Source organism: Marmota marmota, unplaced genomic scaffold, assembly GCF_001458135.2.
Source record: "Marmota marmota marmota unplaced genomic scaffold, marMar, whole genome shotgun sequence".
In the NCBI taxonomy this organism is placed as follows: Eukaryota; Metazoa; Chordata; class Mammalia; order Rodentia; family Sciuridae; genus Marmota; species Marmota marmota.
In genome coordinates this window covers 1,881,067-1,903,967 of record NW_026000020.1, presented here as the reverse complement: position 1 = coordinate 1,903,967, position 22,901 = coordinate 1,881,067, and the positions used below count along the sequence as shown (strand labels likewise).

Sequence of the window (22,901 nt, the reverse complement as noted above, 5' to 3'; positions counted from 1 at the left end):
GGCTGGGGCTGTAGCTCAGTGGTAGAGCGTCTGCCCCGCATGCACACGTGAGGCACTGGTTTTGATCCTCAGCACCACATAAAAATAAATAAATAAAGATATTGTGGCCAACCACAGCTAAAAAAAAACATTTTTTAAAAAATCCAAACAAAGTCATCTATGAGGGGTAGAGAGGATAAGGGATTGTTGGAGGAAAACCTTTCTGAATAGGTGGCATTTGAGCTGAGACTTAAGGAGGAATTCAGACAGTTTCAAGAGGAGCATTGTCCCAGGAAGAGGGGAGCCTGTTGGAAAGCCCTGGGGCAACAGGAGTTGACTGTGCTCAGGAAGCCCGGAGGAAGGGGTTGGAGGAGGGGTAAGAGATGAGGGCAAAAAGATGGGCAGGACCACACCAGGAACACCCTTGGATGCCAACGCAGGAGTGTTTTAGTTTGAAGTATAAAGGAGAATATGGAGGCTTCAGAACAGAGGTGGCACTGTTAAATTTACACTTTAAAATTGCCATGCTGCCTGAGGCATGGAGTATCTGAAAAAGAGAGGCAGGAGGGAATCGGGAAAACCAGCTCAAAAGTTATGACCCTGGAATAGAAGAGGATGCAGGGTCCACAGTGGGGCCATGGGAAAGGCCCGTGTTGTCAGAGGCTAGATATTCTGGAATTGGGGCTAGAGGTTGGCACTGAATATGGGAAGAAATGGAAAAGAAACAATCAAGAATAACACCAAAGTTTTGACCTGGGCAGCTGGGTGAACAGCGATGCTGTTTGCCAGATGGAGACTACAGGAGGAGAATAATAAGTATTCTGTTTGGACATTAACTTTGGGATTTCTGGGAAACATTTACATAGAGCTATCACATAGGAAGTTGTTTTGTGGCTCTGGAGTTAAGTAGACAATCTCTGATTTACAGTAGCTCAACTTATGGTTTGACTTGTGATTTTTTTTTTATTACTTTACAATGGTATGAAAGCCTATGTCCTCCAAAGAAATGAAACTTTTAATTTTAAATTTGATCTTTTCTCCAGCTAACAATACACAATATGATACTCTTTCATGAGCAGCAGGCCAGGACTTCCAATCAGCTACAAGATCACAGGGGTCAACAGCTGACACTTTCCAGTGTGCGGTGTTGCTGAGCTAGGATGTGCAGTAAGTTAAATGCATTAAATGCATTTGGGGGGCTTATGCTATTTTCAACTTACCATAGTTTTTTCAGGACAGAACATAACTCCATCAGAATCAAGAAGCATCTGTACATATAGATGTGAATGACTTCCATATACAGAAAATGCTGCACAATTATAACCATGCATTTAGGTAGAAGGTGTATATTTTCAATTCATACCCACAAGAATTCAAGAAGTTCACCTTTAAGTTCAACCCAACCTCATCTATACTCTGAGACCTCATTCCACTCAATATCGGGAAATTTAACTGCTAATTCAGCCAAACCTTTTGATTGGTTACATAAAGTTGACTTAGAGATACAGGGAACATTGGTTTACTGTTACCCCTGTAATTCTGGAGGTTTGGAGAGCCTCGTGGCATGGCAGGGTTGGAGGTTGTCTAAGGCAGGAGTTGTGTGTCCCAGTGTTCGCCTCCACCTGATCTCCTGCCTTCACAGGGTGGGCTGACTTTTACTGCCATGCCCAGCACACCCTTGCCTAAAAATCCCCATCAGGTCTGTGACTGTCTCTATATGGAGGTCACACATGGCTCTTCTTCTACGTCATTATGGGCACAGAAAACGCTGGTGCACACAGTCATCTGAGAGCTATGGTGTCCAGTGAAGTGCAGAAGTTCTGCCAGACGTGGTCCTAGGTAAAGAGTAGAGCAAGACCCCTAATATATTCACTCCCCAAACATCTCTGGACTCTTGAGAGACACTCACCACCATCTAACTCTTCTGCTCCAGCTCTCACTCTTCTCTTCCATCAACCCAAAGGTGGTTTTCTTTAACTCTTCTTGGGCCAGAGGCAATGGGCTCAGCAAATATTCTTCCCAACTTTATTCTCCCCTCATCCATTAAAATGTAGTTTTTGAGATTAAAAACCAAGAATTGACATAACCATCCTCTGGTTCCCTTATGAAAATTATCCTCTGAGGATGGGAGGTCCTCCCTTCCCTATGGAGAGAGGAAAGAAGGAAGGTCATGAGGTAAAAGGAAATATGGTGGGGGGGAAATTTAGGACTTCACCATGTTGTGCAGAACTGGTTGACTCTGAGGATGCTAAACCCACAAACATGGAGGGCTGACTGTTCTTACCATGCTCAGCATTGTCCACCTAGAATCCAACGTGTACAGGTGCTCAGATGTCTACAGAGCATAGGAATGAATGGAGCAGCAGGTGAGTGTGTAATGGGGCTGACAATTCTGTGTTTCCTTGTGCACTTGCATGCATGTGTGTGTGCGCGCACACACACACACACACACACACACACACACACCATGGACAGAGAACCTTCAGCTCTACGGGATCAGAGAGCAAAGTGCCAAGTCCTTCTCTGAGAAGTTTCTTGGAAGTCTTATGTTGTAAATATTAAAGTTGATTTTACATTTGACTCCAAGATATGTATGCCTGTGTGCTTCAATATAGAATATCTCCCCATGTCTTCTGTTAAATCACCACCCAGGAAGACACACCTGGCCTATCTCATCATGCCTATAGATCACGTATCCCATCACAATGAGCAAGGTGTTCATTAACAGCTTGCAATGTTTGTTTAATAAGATTTTGAAAGTTCCATCCTTAAAAGCAAACATCAGGAGTGTTAATGCTTCACTGCCACATTCTCTGAAGAGCCTTGTAAAGCAAACAACAAGCGTCTTTACTTGCCCAGAAAACAATTCACAGGCCAACGATTTTGCACACGTACCTCTGCATCTGCCTAGGTGATTTTTTGTGTGTGTATTCCAGGGTCATCTTTGCATTCATATTTATTTTATGAACCAAAACACTGACTAAGGTTACTGTGACATAATTATTAAATCTAGATATTGACTCTTCCTCATATCATGAAAACGGAACAATTGGTGTGAAATTCAAATTTAAAATGTTCTAATATTGTTTTTTCTTGACTGTTTTCAAAAACGTGGGAGGTGAAGACAGCAAACTCCATCACTGTCCTCCTCCTGTCTACCTAAAATGACACCAGGTACCATCCGAGCTCCACTGCATATTAACAAGTGAGGCTTCCAAGGCAACTTCACTGTGACCTATGTCTGATTTGTTCTACTGTCTTAAAATGCTCTCAACTCTAGTTCTGAGGATAGGATTTAAGGAAGACTAATAATAACTGCTCACCATCTTAGCTGGGGCAGATGTCAGACAGATGGAGGTCAAGCTATCCTGTGTACCACTGAGGAAGCCATGCAATGCATGTGGCCTGGGTGTGAGGAACAGATGGATTGCCACTGCTTCCCTTCCCTTCCCCCTGCACACCCCAGTCTAGACCTTGAGCCAAGCCACTTGAAGGTCAGTTTAGGGCTAGAGATAGTCATACCATGATCAGTATTTCTCAGTAGACTGTGGATTCCTTTTCTGTGCAAAAGATTAAAGAGTGGGAAAAGAGGCTGGGATGCTATTCGTAGTTGTCCCTCAACACTGGAAACAGGAGCACCAGGAAAGACCCCATTGTCCTCAGCAGTTGGATTCCAGATGGTACATGTGAATGCTTAGCATAGGTGGTATGTTCAGATACTTAGTGTTTGTGGGAGTAACAATAGGTACTCTATTTGCATTTTCTTATTTAAAATCTGTAGTCAGCATAAGAAAGAGATACCTGTACTCCCATACTTACTGCAGTCCTGTTCACAGTAGCCAAGTTCTGGAATCAACTGAGGTATCTACTGAAGGATGAATGGATAAAGATGATGACCAGTCACAAGTGAACCACTTCTCAGTTGCCAGTCTTTGCTCATATTAAATACAATTTACAAATGTTTAGTGTTTATATCTAATTTCTGATCATTAAAATGTTTACAAATTTATTTTTACCAATTCATTATGATAAAGTATTGCAGAGTAAACTTTTTTGTAACAAAAATGTGGTATATATGCATATACACAATGCAATACTCTTCAGCTATAGAAAAGAATGAAATCCTGTCATGTGCTGCAAAATGGTCATTAATAGGCAGAAAACAAATGCCCCATGTTCTCTCTTATATATTGAAGTTGATCTCAGAGCAGAAGAGAATGGAATAGTGATTATTAGAGAAGGGAGAGAGAGGGGACAGAAGCCGTTAGATACAGGTACCAACTTAGAGTTGGGAGTAATAAAATTCTACTGCTCTAGAGCACAGGAGAGGAACCATCATTCACAATAACCTATTATATGTCACATGAAGAGCTAGAAGAGAGTAGCTCAAAAGGCTCCAAACATAGAGAATTGGTAAAGTGATGGAAATGCTAATTCCCCTGATTTGATCAGCACAGATTGTATTAAAAGGTCACATTGTACTTCATAAATATGTATAATATTTTGTTAAGTAGGAAGAAAAATTAAAATTAAAAAAAATAACACAGGTTTTTCTGTAACAACTCTATGAGGCTGGGATGCTCTTCATTTGACAGAAGATGAAGCTGAGGTCAGAGTACAGAAACTTGCCCAAGTTCACATGGATCAGGAGAGCCAGGGTCTGGAGCCTTGTGCCCCATAAGTTCGGTTTTTCTTTGCTTTCAGTAATGGTGCTATAAAGTTATTTTCTTGGCTAATAATGTTATCCCATGGAAGCTTTAACTAAATAATATGTTCACCTTATGTCTCACTTTACTCGATCAGCAGGAGTTGTAACTTAAGGGACTTTGGAAATAGATAAATTCAGAATTAATGATTATCAATTAATGCTTTCTTATTTTTATAACTTTTTACAACTTTTCTTACAATTTCACTTTTTCAAGTTTTGTCAAATATCTTAAGTATGCAGTAAAACAGTGAAACTAGTATAATAAAGAAGTTTATATACCTAGATTTAGGGCCTATTAATATTTTTTCATATTTACTTTAGATCCTTTCATTTGTTTTCCTTTTTTAAAATCTTATTTGTTCTTTTTAGATGTACATGACAGTAGAGTGTATTTTGACATATTATACATACATGGAGTACAACCCATTCTAATTAGGATCCCATTTGTGTGGGCATACATAATGTGGAGTTACACTGGTCATGTGTTCATATATGAACACAGGAAAGTTATGTCGGATTTGTTCTACTGTCTTTCCTATTCCCATCCCCCATCCCTTCTCTTCCTTCCTCTTTGTCTAATCCAGTGAACTTCTGTTCTTCCTTCCCCACTCCCTTATTGGTCAGGATCCACATATCAGAGACAATATTCATCCTTTTTTTTGGGGGGGGGGATTGTCTTATTTCATTTAGGATGACAGTCTCCAGTTCCATCTATTTACAGGTAAATGCCATAATTTCATTCTTCTTTATGGATGAGTAATATTTCATTGTGCATATGTACCACACTTTCTTTATCCATTCGTTGAAGGGCATCTAGAGAATTGATAAGAGAATCCACCATCTGTTGGTTCCATACCAGTCAGAATGTCAGGTATCAAGAAAACAAGTAATAATGTTGGTGAGGATGTGGGGAAAAAGGTAAACTCATACATTGCTGGTGGAACTGAAAATTGGTGCAATCACTATGGAAAGCAGTATGGAAATTCCTCAGGAAACTTGGAATGGAACCACCATTTGACCCAGTTATTCCCCTGGTTGGTTTAAACCCAAAAGACTTAAAATCAGCATACTATAGTGATGCAGCTACATCGATGTTTACAGCAGCTCAATTCATCAGAGCTAAGCTATGGAACCAAGCCAGATCCTTTCTTTATAAGAAAAGAAATACTTTTGCACCGATGCACACATCCTGCTTCCCTCCCACCCATCAAAATCTTTTTACTCCTTCCTCAGAGGTAGCTACTAGGTAAGTTTGTACTATGTTCTGAAAGTTTACATAAATGGCCCAAATTTGTGTGTTTGCTTTTTCAGCTTCTATTTTCCCCTCAGGATTATTTCTAAAATTAGCTTGAGGATATGGAGCTAAGACACTTAGCTTTTGTTTTCTTTTTAAATTTATTTAGTTTTATGCATCTCTTTCCACATGAAATTTTTTCCAGCATTAGAAACAGATGCCCCTTGTGGGGTCTTTGAAGTCTCCTGAAAAGATTTCCGTAAGCCCACTTCTCTTCTCTGAGAGAAATTTTTGTAATCAGATCTACAGTATCCTCTTTGTTCATGCCTTTGTGGCTCAAATATTTCAACCTTAATTTCCCCCCAATCTCAATCAGTTCCCCACCCCTAAAGCATCATGTGATATATATCCAACCTTACCTTTGGCTTAAAATTTATTTGTTGAATTATAGCGGCTTGAACTATAATAAGCTGATTAGCACAATAAATCCAGTAGAAGACTCTTATCAGCCATGCAGTCTAGGACAGGTTTAATTTTTAGGACTGAAATACCAGAGAGACGTCTTTACTTAGATTAATTTAGTGTTTATTAGCTTGAGTCAGGCGCTAGTGTTTATCTAAACTGGGACATGTCCATTTAGGGTCATTTAAAAGGAGAGATGCTTAGTGGTAGAACTTCAAGTGTATGCACATGGCACCAAAGCAAACACAGCGAAGTCCATGCTTGTGATGCTACTTTTTCTACTTTTACAAAATTGCAGAACCTGGACTGAAAAATGATATCAACTGAGTTGTCACTTCAGGTGGAGCTAAACATGTCCCATTTTTCATTACTTGTTTCATTCATAAAGCAGTGATGATTTAAGCACTGTTATGACTCAACATGTGATGAAGAAACTGAGGCTCCAAGGGCTTATCCACGCAGCACCCTGTGTGACCGCTAGGCTTCCTAGTGCTTTTGCTCCTCTGCCTTTGCTCCTCCTGATGGTTATTGTCACCTGGATCACTCTGCAACACCAAAGCCCCACAGCCCTGACTCCCTGCTGGAGTGGAGCCAGCATTCCTTCACCATCCATGCCCACCCATGGCCAGCCCATGGTGAAGCCCCATCTGGGCTAGGATCCTCCATGGCTTCTTTAAATGGTGGCCTCTGCTGGCACAGAAGTCCCCTTGTCAGAGCCACCAATACTTTGACTCCAAAGCCCACTTGTCTTTGAAGAATCCAAGCTGACCTTTCAAGACTCAAGGGCAGGTCTGCACCTTTCCATCTTCTTGACAATTCCATATGAGGCCCAAAGCGAATATATCACTCCAGCCATGAGTCTGGGCATAACATTGGTATGAAGTGTAAATATTTGAATTGCTAATTATCGAAAAACAAACAGGACACCGTGTCCAAAGCAGATGAATGCTGTCTCAGGAAGCCAACAGACCCTGGCTGGTAGGCAGCTTGTGTTGTCTTTGCAAACCAATGATAGACGTCTGGAATCATTTCCACTTCCCCTTCCCCCATCGGAATGCTGCCCAGAGTGACTCACATGTGTGAGTCTTTGCCTTTTAAGCCATTTCCCATCTGCCCTGCCTCTTGAGCAAAAACCCCATACTGTGGAAATTATTTGAACCCAGAAAGACAATGCCATCATCCAATAAGAGCAGCCCACCCTTGTCCAACCTGAGCCAACTACATCGGTGCCTGTGTATTTACTCTCAACCCAGGAACATTTGGCCCAGGTGTTGCACTGGCTTGAAATGACCAATCCCTCTTCCATACTGATGCATCCATATCTGACTCTAGACTTCCTCATCATCAAAGCACTTCTGCATTGCTTATTTCTCCTCCATACATTCAGTAGTCCTGAAACTTAATAACAATGCAGTGAGTCGCGTTGCCTTCCTTCCTGGCTGGCACAGTGCAGTGATCATAGGCTTTGAAGCCTGCAGCCTCCCCGGAAATGTGTGTGGATTGGCAATCCATTGTGACCAGGCAAAGTCCACTTGGGGGGTGTCCCAAGACTTAAGGTATCTCCAGTGAATGCCAGAAATATGGAGCCTGGAGCTGGAGCCTCCCCAGGAAAATGAGTTACTCCAGCAAATAGGAACAGGGATGTCCAGGATGGATGTGAGGGGATGAACTGATCTGGGTGACTTAGGGAACTCGCCTGAAGTTAGACATAGTAGTTCATGGCAGAGAGGAAAAGAACTCATTAAAATTGTAAAGTTGAGCCACGCAATGTGGTACATGCCTATAATCCCAGCAATTCACGAGACTAAGGCAGGAGGATCACAATTTATCGGCCAGCCTCAGCAATTTATCAAGGCCCTAAACAACTGAGTGAGACTCTGTCTCAAAATAAAAACTAAAAAAGATGTGGCTCAATGATAAAGCACTCCTGAGTTAAAGTTAAATCCCCAGTAATATATATATACACACACACACACACACACACACACACACACATACATAGATATAAAGCTGATCAATGACAATGAAAAAAAAGTAGCTTTGGACAAAAAAAAAACTATGAAAGAAAGAACCTTTGGGAGCTTCAGTTTTCTGTATGCTAGATGGCAACGGTGATGCTTACTAAAGAGCTTATGGTGAACTAAACTGAAATGAACTAAAATGCGACAATGCTGGTGAGGTGCTTGGTATAAACCTGCACACATTGGGTACTTGGTAAATGGCAGCCTCTGATCACTGCTGCTAGTTCACCCCACGGCACCCTGACTAGTACTGTGGCTGCTGTTGAGAATACAACCCTAGCCATCCAGCAAGCCTGCCATCCGACTGTCAACGACCTAACTGTACTTAGAGAGGCCCAAACCCTCCTGCCAGGCTGAGACGCACAGCAGGCTACACACAGCCTCCCTCCTAACCCAACCAGGAGCCCACGTGTAGGAAATCCCAGGACCATACATTCCCCAGTTTATTGCATTACTTTTTTTTTTTACTTTTTTTTATTGGTTGTTCAAAACATTACAAAGCTCTTGACATATCATATTTCATACATTTGATTCAAGTGGGTTATGAACTCCCATTTTTACCCCGTATACAGATTGCAGAATCACATCGGTTACACATCCACGTTTTTACATACTGTCATACTAGTGTATTCTGCTACCTTTCCTATCCTCTACTATCCCCCCTCCCCTCCCCTCCCATCTTCTCTCTCTACCCCATCTACTGTAATTCATTTCTCTCCTTGTTTTTTTTTTCCCCTTTCCCCTCACAACCTCTTATATGTAATTTTGTATAACAATGAGGGTCTCCTTCCATTTCCATGCAATTTCCCTTCTTTCTCCCTTTCCCTCCCACCTCTCGTTACTTTTAATCATTTATTTCACTTATTTCAGAAATACTGATTGGAACCTTTCTACAGCCCAACCCACTTTGGTGGCTCAAGGAGCCTTCAGGAGCCTGCAGGCATCTCCATTGTATCTCACATATCTGAAGCCCTGGTCCCAGTGTTTTAAACCTACACCTTTGCCAAGCAAGGTCCTTCGAGTCTGTCAGTCCTAGTAGAACTCTTCCTAGCACACAGATCATGGAAGCCACATCCATTTGGAGTCACACAGCCCTGGGTCACAAAGAGGAGGCCCCAGTTGCCATGGGACTGCCTTTCCTGGGACAAAAGCCTGACAAATCCTGCTCCCTAGAGAAGGAGCCTGGGGTCCCACCACCACAGTGCCCTGCTGACCTGGCTGACCTTTTCTTTCTCCTCTTCTGGACATTAGCTTAAGAATGGAATGGGACTAAGGAGAATGAATGAGGGAGTGGATTCGACTTAGCGTTCTGCCTTTAGCAGCATGAAAATGTTCTTATATTATGAAAAATGGAAAAAGGAAAGAGTCCATTGTAAAAGGGGACCGCGAGGTTGTGATGAGATAGAATTCCAGCGGGGGAGGATCTTCCTCTCACACAGACTGAGCGTTTTCTCAGATATGTGACAAGAGCTAATTTTAGAAAAATGATTCTCGAAAGAAAATGACTCCCGAAGGCTATTAAGCTACAAGAATGTCTCACTATAGCTCACACACTAAATCTTTATTATTTCAACATTAAAATAAAAACTTAGCTTTAAGATTAGTGCAGACATCTCTCTCTCTCTCTCTCTCTCTCTCTCTCTCTCTCACACACACACACACACACACACACACACACATTGGTGTTTCTCAGACCCATAGAAAAACCTGGCAAGCTGGCGTTTATAGCAGACACATCAAAGTGTGTTTAAAATAAAAAAAGGAATCCATTCAAGAAAACTGGCGATAAAACTTGTCAACCGCAGGGCTTGGGAGGGACATCATTAAAGCAGAAAGGCCTAGAATTAACCTCTCTCTGCCCTTGAACAAAATAAGAAGTTAGCAGCATTAACCTAAGCTGCATTGTAATGTTTGTCTGCGGCAGTGTTTACATTTCATAATTTCATCTGACAACTTGTGATAAATTGTGCCTTTTGGAAAATGTGATTTCTTTCAGAACAATCGGAAGGAGCATTTAAACACTCTTTTGTACTAGTCCTGAGTATCAATGAGGGAATGCGACTCACTCCTTTGTTTGGGAATTAGTATGGAAGATACGGGCACCCACCAACCTTCCTAGGCAAGCAGAACAGTTAAAATAATTTGCAGCAGTGGGGGCACTTTTGATTTGGCCTGCAAAAATAGAGGTTACCTAGAGGGTTGGCGAGAAAGAGAACAGAAGTAGGAGGAAGAGTGGGAATGGGAAAAAGTAGTGCCAACAGGCTGAGAACATCCACTGGGAATCCAAACCTTCCCACTGCCAGGTAATCACGTCGGAATTGCTGTGGGAAGGAAGAGAAAGCCACACTGCATCTGGTTTGTGTATAATCTTGCCAGAGCTCTTCCCAGGGGAAAACTGGCAACAAGTCCACAGCCTTAGTCACTTAAACCACCATCGACAAAGCACACGTGAAGGTCTGATTAGGGAGCACTTTTCCATCGGCGTCTGGGGACAGATGATTTGCCTGATGGGCCTCTAACACGTCCCTGATGCCATTTATTTCACACCAGCTAATGATGGCATATAGCAGTGAGTCTAACAGACGACTTTGTTTGAGCTATGTCATTACGATATTTCAGATGCACTGTATTAGGGGGAAAATATGCTTTCTATTGCTTAGCCAAACCTCCCTTTCTTTCTATTAGGCTGTGTTTTTCTTTCAAGGAAAAGCACAATGCATAGTTTTCACATTGATGACAGTCTCCTACCTCTCTACCCTGGATTTGTTCAAATAATGCTGATGGCGGAGACCCACCATACTTAGAGTGATTTCTGTAGCATTTTGCTAGCAGAGTACTTGCAGTTGCCTTGAGATTTAATCATTTTGGAGAATGTTCTCTTAATTAGCAACAGAAGGTTCGAAGCTACAGAAGTTGCAGCAAAGGCTTTTAGATTATTAAAAGTTGAAGTCTAATCACGAATGAAAGCAGCAAACCCACTCCTTTCTATAATTACTGAGGGAGCCACATGTGTCTTACCTGGGGAAGCAGCAGCCTTTTGCATTGGGATCCTCATGCCGTTTGTGGAGCTCTGAGGGCTGCCTGGATCCCACCTCTTCCCACTTCCAGACAGAGAGAACAAACTGTCATGGAGTCCTGTCCTTCCCTTTTTGTATGTCCCAGATCTTCCTGTTCTCCCTCACCATGTCTGCCATCATCACCCCTTGACAAGCAAGGCTTCCCATGTCTGCAGCTCGGAGCTAGGTGTTTTCACATAATGAACTCTGTATCTGATCATCTGAAACTTTTTGTGGAATTTAGCAGGTTCACTGCAGCTTTCTGACACCCCTAAAGGCGACATTAATTCATCTTTGGGGGAGGGAGGCCCTGGCCCTCCAGCCAGAAGTTTCTCTTTCCCAAGAGCTGAAGGCTTCATTTTCCTTCCTGCACACCCCTCCACTCAGCACACACCTCACCTTTGTCTGTGTATTTTAAAAATATTCTCTCAAGCTAATGCTGAAATAAGGAACTTCTGTTTCCCACTCTGAAATTGCCCACTGAGCACTGTTCCTCAGTGCAGGGAAATTAGGAAATGATAATTCCCAACCAGAAGCAGAAAGACAGCCTTTTAAAGGAAGGACTGCAGAATTGGTGGCAAAGAATTTGGCTTTTTCCCTGGGTTCCTGTCCTGGAGCTTCTGAAACTTGAATTTTCCTAAGCAAGAGGAGGTGATTCACATAGCATCCCTAGATAGCTTCAGGTTGGGGACTGATCACCTGAAACATCATTACAAAGTTGGAAATTTGGGAATCTCAAGAAGAAGAGGGGTGCTGGAGACTGAGTTCAGTCACATGGCCAACAATTCAATCCGTTATGCTAATATAATAAAACCTCAATTAAAAACTCTGAAACCAAGGCTTAGTGGAGCTTTCTGGTTGGTGAACATTTCAATGTGCCAGGAGGGAAACATGCAGATTCCATAGGAGAGGGTTTGGAAACTTTGAATTCCCTCCAGATATCACCCTATATGTATCTGTATGATAAAACTATAACCATAAGTATAGCACTTGCCTGACTTCAGTTAGTCTTTCTAATAGAGTACCAGATTTGATGGGTAACTCCAGATGGGTAGCTGAAACATAAGAAGTGTGGATAACACAGCTGGCTCCCAAAGTGAGGACAGTCTTGTGCATGACTGAACTCTTGGAGACTTCAGAATGCTAGTGTCAGAGTTTATTACAATGCACACGACTGCAGCGCGAGCAGAGCAATGGTTATTAAGGGTAATTTTCCAATTCTATTAGATACCTTGAAATACTGGAAACAACTTCTAGATCTTCCCACTGCGCATTACAGCTTGAATCACTGTCTCCTGAGTTAGGCGGGTAATGTAGAAGATGCCACTCTAAGAGTGGCCCCAGACTGCACCTTAGCAAACTGCTCATTACCAGTTGCCAAAGTGATGTATACAGAACTGGTGAGTAAGCACTTAGAAACTTGGACAGATATTAGACTTTGCCATGACATTCAGGCATGGAAAGAAATATAAATATACCAGACTGTGACAATTTGGGGGAAAATGATCCTTTACCACAGATAGTTTGGAGTGTCTAATTTAGAAAATATAACTTCAGTTGGTATGAGCAGATGGAGTCAGAATTTAGTGTTAAAAGTGTGAACCTTACATCAACCAGATGGGTATGTAATATCTGCTGCGGGCTATCTCTGTGGTTTTGAGAGTTGCTTAGCCTTGCTGGGCCTTAGCTTCCTCATTTAGTACATGAATATAGCAATATTTCCTAACTTACTAGGTACTAAAAAGACCAAATGAGATCACCCAGGACAGATGCTAAGTACAGAGCCCAGCACAAATCAAGCTAACTGCTGGTATTTCTTCAGTGTTCACTGCTTGGCATTGGTGATTCTGACTTGGTTGTAGAAGTAGGAGGGTGTTATCTGGGGGCACTGTTGAAATCAACATACTCTGGCATGACATTCATCCACGGCCACCAGGGTCTCTGAGACATTTCCTTACTTAGTGCCATACATGGTATGTTCCAGGCAGCCTTCTGGGTCCAGGAGACTGTGAGGAATCAAATATAGTTGTCACCCCTTAGAAATGCTCAGCATACCTGGTGTACAATATATGAGCTTGAGCCTTTAGCAGACTGATCGGCAGATAAGAACAGGGAAAGGATACTTGACTCTTCTGCCTAGCTCCACAAAATCGGGATTCTATAAACTCGGATGCAGGGGCGTTTTGTTGGAGTATCCCACTGTGGTGAGGAGCCAGACGCATCCCTGAGACACCTGGGACGGCCCAAGGTTCTGGACTGAGGAGGCGAGGCAAGTCAGGGATGGACAGAACCCCTGGATGTAGTGAAGCTCCCGAATGATTCTGATTTCTGATGCCCCTGTCAGTCCCCCTCCCTGTCAACAACAACGCCCAGGTTGGTTTGTCACCAGCCCCACACTGACTAACTGTAGCTCCTGGCTGTGTTTCAGGCTCTTCCCACGCCCCAGCTTCTGAACACCGAGGTGCTGACCCCGAGATCTGCCATGAAACCACACTTGAAGCCCTGGCGACAACGAATGCTCTTTGGAATATTTGCGTGGGGGCTGCTCTTTTTGGCGATTTTCATCTACTTCACTGACAGCGACCCTGCTGAGCCAGTGCCCAGCACCTTCCCCTTCCTGGAGACCCGAGGGCTGCTGCCCATCCAGGGCAAGCAGCGGGTTATCATGGGGGCCATGCACGAGCCCTCCTCGCCCAGGAGTTTGGATGCAGATAAGGTGCTGCCAGGTGGACACCCGGCCGGCTCCTTTCACACAGGTCCAAAGGACCCGCAGAGATGGGCGCAGGCCCAAGATGGGTTTGAAAATGAAGAGCTCTTTTCATCCCAGGTGGGGAGGAAATCTCAAAGTGCTTTCTATCCGGAGGATGACGACTACTTTTTTGCTGCGGGTCAGCCAGGGTGGCACAGCCATACTCAGGGGACACTGGGATTCCCCTCCCTTGGGGAGTCATCGCAGCAGGAGGCAGCTTTGTCAGCTGGAGCAGTTCAGAGGAGACCTATGAAGAAGAGGCACAGGAGGCAGGGGAGAAGCCACACACTGGAGGAACGCGAGGATGGCGACAGGCTGTACGCCTCCATGTCCAGGGCTTTCCTGTACCGGCTTTGGAAGGGGAATGTCTCCTCCAAAATGCTGAACCCGCGCCTGCAGAAGGCCATGAGGGACTACCTGAACACCAACAAGCACGGCGTGCGCTTCCGCGGGAAGCGGGAGGCGCGGCTGAGCAGGGCCGAGCTGCTGTGCCAGCTCCGCCGCCGCGTGCGCGTGAGGACGCTGGATGGCACCGAGGCGCCCTTCTCCACCTTGGGCTGGCGGCAGCTGGTGCCCGCGGTGCCTCTGGGCCAGCTGCACCCCCGCGGCCTGCACAGCTGTGCCGTGGTCATGTCCGCGGGCGCCATCCTCAACTCCTCTTTGGGGGAGGAAATAGGTGGGTCTCACCGTGGGGATGCCCGTCACCCCATCTTGAGCCAGTGGGGAATGGGGGTCTGGCTCTTTTTGTGCGCACCTCTGGGCTATTACTGGTGGGAAAGGCGGGGGGCGGGGGCGTGCATTGGATGTTTCCAACGTTAGCTGAAGAGCCTACAAAGGGTTTCCCTTGGTTGGGACCAAAAGAGACTGGTCCAGCAGAGCTATTCTAGAGCAGGATCCTAGGGATTCTTGGGGAGCTGGAAAGATGCCCCTCCTATAGCTAGTGCCAGTGGGGATGGAAGGCAACCCTCCGGGTACCCTGTGTCCCTTCTCTACTGCCGGTATCTCAAAAATTGCTCCCACAGAAACCACAGTCTACATCCATTGGTGCCTGCAAAGGCCAGGGCAGGCCATTGGGTGGCTGGAGTAGGGGGGAGGAACAAAAGGTCTCCACTTTGGTTCTTAAAAGCAGGAGATCACCCAGTCAGGTGTGTCCCCTGCTGAGAGGAGACATGATGACAATTTTGATTACTTCAGGAACCAAATCCAAGTCCATGGGCTCTGAAGAACACCTACAGCTGCTGAGTACATGTCCCCACAGGAAAGTGACCTCTTCTGTTTGCACAGTAAACATGAGCACTGTAGGCACAAGCCCAGCCTTTGGGTCATGACCAGTGCACATAGTAGGGGCCTTGTCCAGAATGGTCAATAGCCTGCCTATACCTGGACTTCTATCTTCCATGCCAGTCTGTGTTCAAACCCATGTCAGGATCCCTGGAGCACAGGTACTTGGTAGCTCCTGTATTGGGGTGCTCAAGAACAACAGATATAGAGAGACACTGATAGATTTATTTTAAGGGCTTGGCTCAGTGATTGTGGGGATTTGAAAATTTGAGGTTTACAGGGCATGCCAACTGGTGGGACACTGAGACAGGGTTTCTGTGTTGTATTCTTGAGGCAGAAGTCATTCCTCAGAACTTCTTTGGTCTCCACTTTTGTTCTTAAAGCTTTCAACTGATTATATAAGGCCCATCTACTATGTGGAGAGTGATCTGCTTTCCTCAAAGTGTACTGATTTAAAAGATAATCACATCTAGACAGTACCTTCACGGTGATATATATGTACACTGCTGTTTCATCAAACCACCAGCATGGTAGCCTAGCCAAGTTGACACATATCATTAAGCATCCTGGCTCCCTATCAGTCTTCAAGTAAAATATTGGTGCTTGTATATCTCTTGGTTGCAGAAAATAGGGTAGGGCTGAAGTACCATCTCCTTCCACAGAGTCTAGGCCCTACACTGCGTAGGCTGGGACTGGGTGGCCACAGAATTCTCCATTTGCTCTGGGCTGCATTCATTTCCCCACCTTCCCCAGTCTCTCCCAACCCTTCTTGCCAGAGATCTGTTCTTTTCTGATACTGGTACCCCCCTCTCCCTCAGCAATTCTGTATCCCTTTGCTCCCCAGACTTCTCTCTCTGGTCAGGCTAATTCTATTGCCACACCAGTAAGCAAGCAGCTTGGCCTTTTAGGTCATTTTATTCATTTAATAGACATATGTTTTGCCTCTACTGAATGTATGGCTCTGTACTAGGTATAGGAGGCCAGTGTGGCTCACCCTCAAGTCCAGATGTGAAACAACCACATCTAATGCATTCTCACTGCAGTTGGTCTTAGATCATAACTTGTCTGGAAGTGACATTCAGAGGGCATTGCTCCTTCATTACAAAGAAATAATAGTGGTTTCCTGGCTTCATTTGAAGCCGGTCCCTCAGTCGTTCTGTGTCCTTGAAGAGTGACTGGTATTGCAGAACTATCTTAGATAAGCGATGCCACTGTAGGAAAGCTTAGAAACCCAGACCTCAGCTCAGAAGTCCTTGGGAGTGAGGCTCAGTGGGATTTTGTTTTATTTTGTTTTTTTTAAGTTAAAAAAAAAAAAACCCAAGACAACAAATATGGGCTTGTGGTCTTGGGTCCCTGGTTTATTCCAGCAGGCTCATAACAACACTGTCCATGTGTCACATAAGCTTGTAGCCAAAGCCAGAGCAGAGCAGCCTGCAATTTATTAAGAAAGAGCACGGGTTTAGAGGTCCCTGGGGTGGAATAACACCACAGTTCTTTCTCATTTCCGAGGACCAATATTAATAATGTAGAGGAGGAATTTAAGTATTATGCTTTGAAGCAGGCAGTAACTTGCTTCTGGTTTTGCTTTGTTTTAAACACCTCTGCATCGTAAATACTTAGTATTTGCATTGCTCTCGCATGCCAGAGAGAATTCCCTTGCTCTTTATTTCTGCATAAATATTCCTGACCAGGGCCTCTTAAACTCTATCCAGAATTTGAAAGAGAAGATGAAAGACATTGGGAAATCCGTGTTTCTGAAAAACATGAGATGCCAGAGTTACATATTTGTTAGTTTCCAGCATTCAAATTTTAATTTATGTTGTGCGCTCTTAGAGGCAGCTTTATGATTAGAATTGTAAAATCACAAATGAAGAACATGCCCGGAATTTTTTTTTTAATTGTCTTTCTTGTTTTATCTAGGTTCCTTTGACTCAGATTTTGTACCTATACATTTTAGGACAAGTAATCAGAGTGCCACTCTATTTCGGAAAAACAAAGTCTTTCATCCTTATGAGTTGGCATCTCAGCCAGCGTATGAGCTGTATCTGCCAGGTGCTGACCTCTCTCCTACCTGCTCACCTGAAGGTTTCACTGAAAAATGCATATATTCATAAATGGCTCTCATGATAAGCCAAATTCACATAGCACATTCCTCTGCCACCTGGGAATAATTGGGGCATGCTGTCGCTAAACTCAGGTTGGCCCCTCAGTAATTGCTTGTGAATTGGCTAAGTGGAAATCAAAAGACTTAGTAAAGTCTTCTGCATGATCTGATGAAAAATTGAAAGCAGAGCTGGAGAGTAGCCAGAGAAGTCTGTGTTAAGTAGCCCCAGGGCCCCTCCAGGCTGAGGTCCCCAGTACTCAACAGCTCCTTCCATCCTTCCAGTTACACCTGGGGTCTGCTGATTGGCTGCCCTTGGGCTCCCCCTGGTGTTTGTTCCATGGTCAGTACAGTCCTGTCCTCCACACGCTTAGACCCTAGTAACTGTTTTTGCTTAGAGAGAGATGTAGCAGTTGTAAACAGGTCCACTTTGAACATCCTAGTGAAAAGAAACATCAGCTGTTTTGGAAACATGGAACATTCTTTCCTAGAGTCATGAGATGGTCTTTGGTCACTCCTACATATCAGCAGTAATAATATGCTAGTGATGTCTCCACTAGGACTATTGTGGAACACACTACAGAGGACAGGTCTATTCTGGATGAACAGTAATGGCCTTGATGTGGAAGACCAAGGTCTGCATATTTGAATGTTGAATACTAATGGCAGGTGGGTGGGAAATGGGAGGGAAGAGATGGGGGTGTGTGGAGGGTAGAGTTTGGAATGTGGTATGTCGTGTTAACTTCAAGAAGGCATTTCACATAGTCATTCAGCAAGCATTAGTTATTGATTGACCACCAAATCTCTGCCACGTCCTCTACTAGACACAGATGAAAGGCACAGACTCAGCCCTCCAATTCTCTATCAGAGAAGTCTAGACTGTAAATAGACAATTCCAATATTTCTGGGAATAGAAGGACAGGGAGATAAGTCGATCAGGAGGATAGAAATGATAGAGGAGTCCTAACCCACCCTGAGGCCTGAGAGCTGGGTGGGCAGAGAGAGGATGGTAAGAAGAAATGCCCCAAAGAGGCAAATCTGGGTTGAAGATTCAGGAATAGGTGCCACTTGAGATTATTTACTAGGAACAAGGACCCATTCTAATGCTTTTTCTCTGTTGACTATTAGAATCCTTACAACTCTAAGTATTAGGAAGATGCAGTTATCCCCACCTTACTGATAAGGAAATGGGGGCCCCTAGATCACGTGGGCAGAGCCTGGAGTCAAACCTCCATGTGGATTACAGGAACTTCAGCTCTCCCCTGTGCACCAGGGGCAGAGGCAGTGAGATCATTCCAACAGGGAAGCAGAGGGTATATTCTCATTTTATTAAAGCATGTCAGATCTCTGTCCCTGTGACAAATACCTGAGATAAACACTTAAAAGCAGTAAAGTTTTATTTGGGCTCATGGCTTCAAAGGTTTCAATCCGTGGTCAGTTGGCCCTGTTGCTTTTGGGTCTTTTATGAAGCAGCATGTCATGGGGGAGGGGAGTGCTGGAGGGTGCTCACCTCGGGGTACCCAGAGAGCAGAGAGAGGTGGGAGAGGCCAGCCTCTCAGTCTCCTCTTCAAGGGCACACTCCCAGCGACCTGACTCCCTTTTGCTAAGCCCAAAGTTTCCTGCACTTCCCTAGAGCCTGGTGTCTTAGTCAACGTTTGTGCTGCTGAGGCCAAAAGACGGGACAAGAACAATTAGAAGAGGAAAACTTTATTTGGCTCATGGTTTCAGAGGTTCAGTCCTTGGTTGGCCAACTTCGTATCTCTGGGCCCACGGTGAGGCAGAACATCATGACAGAAGAACGTGGTAGAGGAAAGCAGCTCTGGACATGACAGCCGGAAAGTAGAGAGAGAGCTCTGCTCACCAGGGACAACATATAGACCCCAATGGCACACCCCAGTGACTACCTCCTCCAGCCATCTCTCCTGCCTAGGCAATCCACATCAGTGGATTAATCCACTATTAAGTTACAACTCTCATAATCTAGTCATTTCACCTCTGAATGTTCTTGCATTGTCTCACATGCGATCTTTTGGGAGATACCCCAAGATATCCAAGCCATAACAGCTGGGGACAAAGCCTTTAGCACATGGGCCTTTAGGAGACGGTTATCCCAACCATAACAAGAAAAATCAACCTACACCCTGGATTTGATGGCACAAGGAAAGTATGAGATGAGGGTACCCTGCCAGAGGAGAGACCAGGGCAGTGCGAATCAGGAGATGAATCCGGCCTTAGCCCCAGTCCCTGGCAGGCCATTTCCCAGTGACTGAAGACTTGTTCTCTCTCATTATTTCAAGTTTTTGCTTTCTGGTCAGTGGGTCAGGAGGAAGAGGGGAGAATGCAGAGCATGGGCCAGGGAAAGGCAGTGACTTGGTGCTGGTGGTCTCCTGGCCTGGCAATCAGGAGTGATGCTCTTTCAGCGTATGCACTTGGCCAGGCTCTGTTCTTAACATCAACACAGCCCTGCCTGGGCCTGGAAATGCCTTCTCTATTGCCCTGGTGCCTGCCGTCTGGTCTATTTCTTCTTTTTAAAATCTGAATGGACAGCTTAGGTTCTTAGGTGCTTCACCGACATCACCGAGGCAGTGTACAGCCAGGCCTATGTGAGGAGACCCTCCTGGCTCTTCCTCCAACATGCCCATCTAGTCCTGCTCACTGACAGCTTCCACCAGCTTCAGCACCAGCTCCATCAGCTCCGCCTCTGCCTTGTGAAGCTGTTGGAAGGCTCAGAACACAGCTCCACATAGGACCATCGATGGACAGTGAAATGCTGGGAGGTTTTCAAGGCTGTTGTGATTAATGTTGAATTACTACTCGATTCATTTGAAAAGCACCCAACCACTTGGGACCCTGGGGTTGCTCATCTGACCTTGAGATGGAGGCTATGTGGAGGGGCAGGCAGCCTGGGTTCCTGGGAGAGCTGTGGTCTGAGAGTGTTTGAGTCACACTCCCTCCCTGGCCTGTCCCCACGGGGCTCCTCACTGTCTGGCGTCCCCTCTTATTTTCTACCTTCTCAGGGAAGTACCATAGATCATCACTTCTAACAATTCCATCTTGGAATTCGATTTTAATTAGAAATAAATGTTCAGATATTTTGACATCATTTATACAAAGCATAGATTCCCTCAGTTATAGATTGATAAACATTTTTTTAAGACCCACGTAGGGTCCTCAGGGTCCTTTTAGTGGTCCAGAAGTTAAAAATATTATATAACTTTGACATTTGCGTGGACCAAGCAAAGGTAATGATGGATAAAACTACTGGCTTTTTAGTACAAATTGAGGTAGTAGCACCCAACAATAGTCATCATCAGACTTTTTTTTTTTTTTTTTAACCACTAAGTATCATTGTCAAGTGCAGGTTTCACTCATGGTTGGCCTCAGTGACGAAATCAAAATAGTTAATTTTGTGAAATCTCAACTTTTGAGTGCCTTCATTTTTCAGATCCTGTGTAACCAAGTGGGAAGCAAAAGAAAACACTTATGCATATCAGTGACATGCAAAGGCACTGTGGTATCGTGGTGAGCTGAACTAGCCACTCTTGTCATGAAACACAGTGTGTAGTTTAAAAAAAATTACTGACAGGCATACTTTAATTATTCATACTTGGATATTTGACAATGTCAAAAAGGGATTAAGGGAGACTGCCACCTTTAGGAAAAATAATGGACAGTATTTGTTGCAAATGATAGAATTTAAGCTTTCAACTCACGTTTCAACAATACTTGAAAACTAATGAGATCCATAGTGGTTAATCAATGTGATTTTTTGATACTTTATAATAAAATGCATCAATATTTGGAAGATCTGCCTGACTTTTTTAGCAGAGAGTTTTCAAAGGATTGTTACATGAGATAACAAAGTCATGTGTGAATAAAGAACCCCCTCGAGAATAAATAGACCGATGGATTATAGTGTGTCAGAATTTATTGGACTCTTGGATTTGCACCTATTTGAATTTTTTAAAAGTAGATTTTTGGAAGCCTATCTTAAAAACACACTTGTTCTGAGAGGCTTCCTGTGAAGACCGCCGGGTTGGAGGAGGAAGACATAACTAATTCTGGAGTCATGAATTTATTAGGAAAAAAAAAAAAAAACAACTCATTGATGTGTTTCAGTTTCCAAACTGTAACCAACCATTAACAAATCAGCACTTGTGAAGTTTTGATGAAGTTTTAAAGAAGAATATCTGCAGTTCTCTGGAATGATTCTTAAAATAGCCTTCCCTTCTTCAATAATGTATCTAAGTCTTCATATGCTATGGCTAAAACAACATATTGAAAGAGATTGTCTCTTCTAAAAGCCAGTCAATGAAGGTTTTAAAACATTCAAAACATTGTCAGCCTTCTCACTAATTTTGTTCTAAAAATTGTTATTTTTTTAAAAAATTTTATTTTAATATAAACTAATAGACACTTAAAATTTTCTGTTCTACTTTCTTACACAGAAAATAGGTGACAAATAATTTTCTTAAAGAGGTACTGATACTAAAATGTGAGTTCTACTGCTTTGAGTCTGTTCATTTTCTATAGCTAAAGTATCATTTGATTTTCTATGCCAATACATCATTTAGTAAAAATAAGAAAGCAATTCAGAACAGAAAAATATCAACAAGTGCTTAAAATTGTAAGGAAAAAATTAATTTTTAATTGGAAGTGTTCTGGTTTTTTGACATCATTTATACAAAACAGATTCCCTCAGTTGCAGAGATGAATAAGCTTTATTTTTTTCCTAAGGAGTCAGATAGTAAACATTTCAGGCATTGTGGGCCATATGGCCACTTTACAGTTTACTAACAGAATTGTCCTGCAGGTCATACATGTTGACTCTTGCAAATTTTCCCCTAAAAGAATACTGGAGGATTTTTAAAATGGCATAACCAGGTGTGCTTTATGCATTCCCTGTTGTAATCTTGGTACTCAAAACTGGAATCCCAATTCTTTCGCATTCAGGACTTGCTAATAAAGGCACCTATTATAGCCTTCTTTTAATGGGAGCATCTCTGGTACTTTCTGCTCTTCAAGGAAGAGGAACATGTCCAAGAAGAGTAGAGCATAATCCAAGCAAAGGAGGCCAGCTGCCTCCGTTTCTGGGTGGGGTGTAGTCACAGTAAATGCCATGCCCTCGTGTCCACAAGGCACTTGAACATACAGAAATACATGATCCCACCTCTCACCCTCACAAACAGGCAATGTCATTGCTGCAAGCTAAACTTGGAAATTGCATGGGAGGGTTGAAGCTAAAGCAGCCCTCAGAAATTCCATTATTGCTCACAAGCTCTGGTTTTGGGGAATTTTTAGTGATGCATG

General features: G+C 43.7%; 1 protein-coding gene across 5 annotated transcripts in view; it reads left to right on the top strand.

Annotated features, from left to right (window-relative positions):
- St6gal2 (ST6 beta-galactoside alpha-2,6-sialyltransferase 2) overlaps positions 1-22,901 on the top strand; it is a 75,571-nt gene that overhangs the window by 25,233 nt on the left and 27,437 nt on the right. For all 5 annotated transcript variants that reach the window (XM_015499644.2, XM_048810254.1, XM_048810251.1 and 2 more), the window contains exon 2: positions 13,889-14,885. In XM_015499644.2, the coding sequence (XP_015355130.1) occupies positions 13,943-14,885 (943 nt within the window). In that variant the 5' untranslated portion in view covers positions 13,889-13,942. The remainder of the gene's footprint in view (positions 1-13,888; positions 14,886-22,901) is intronic.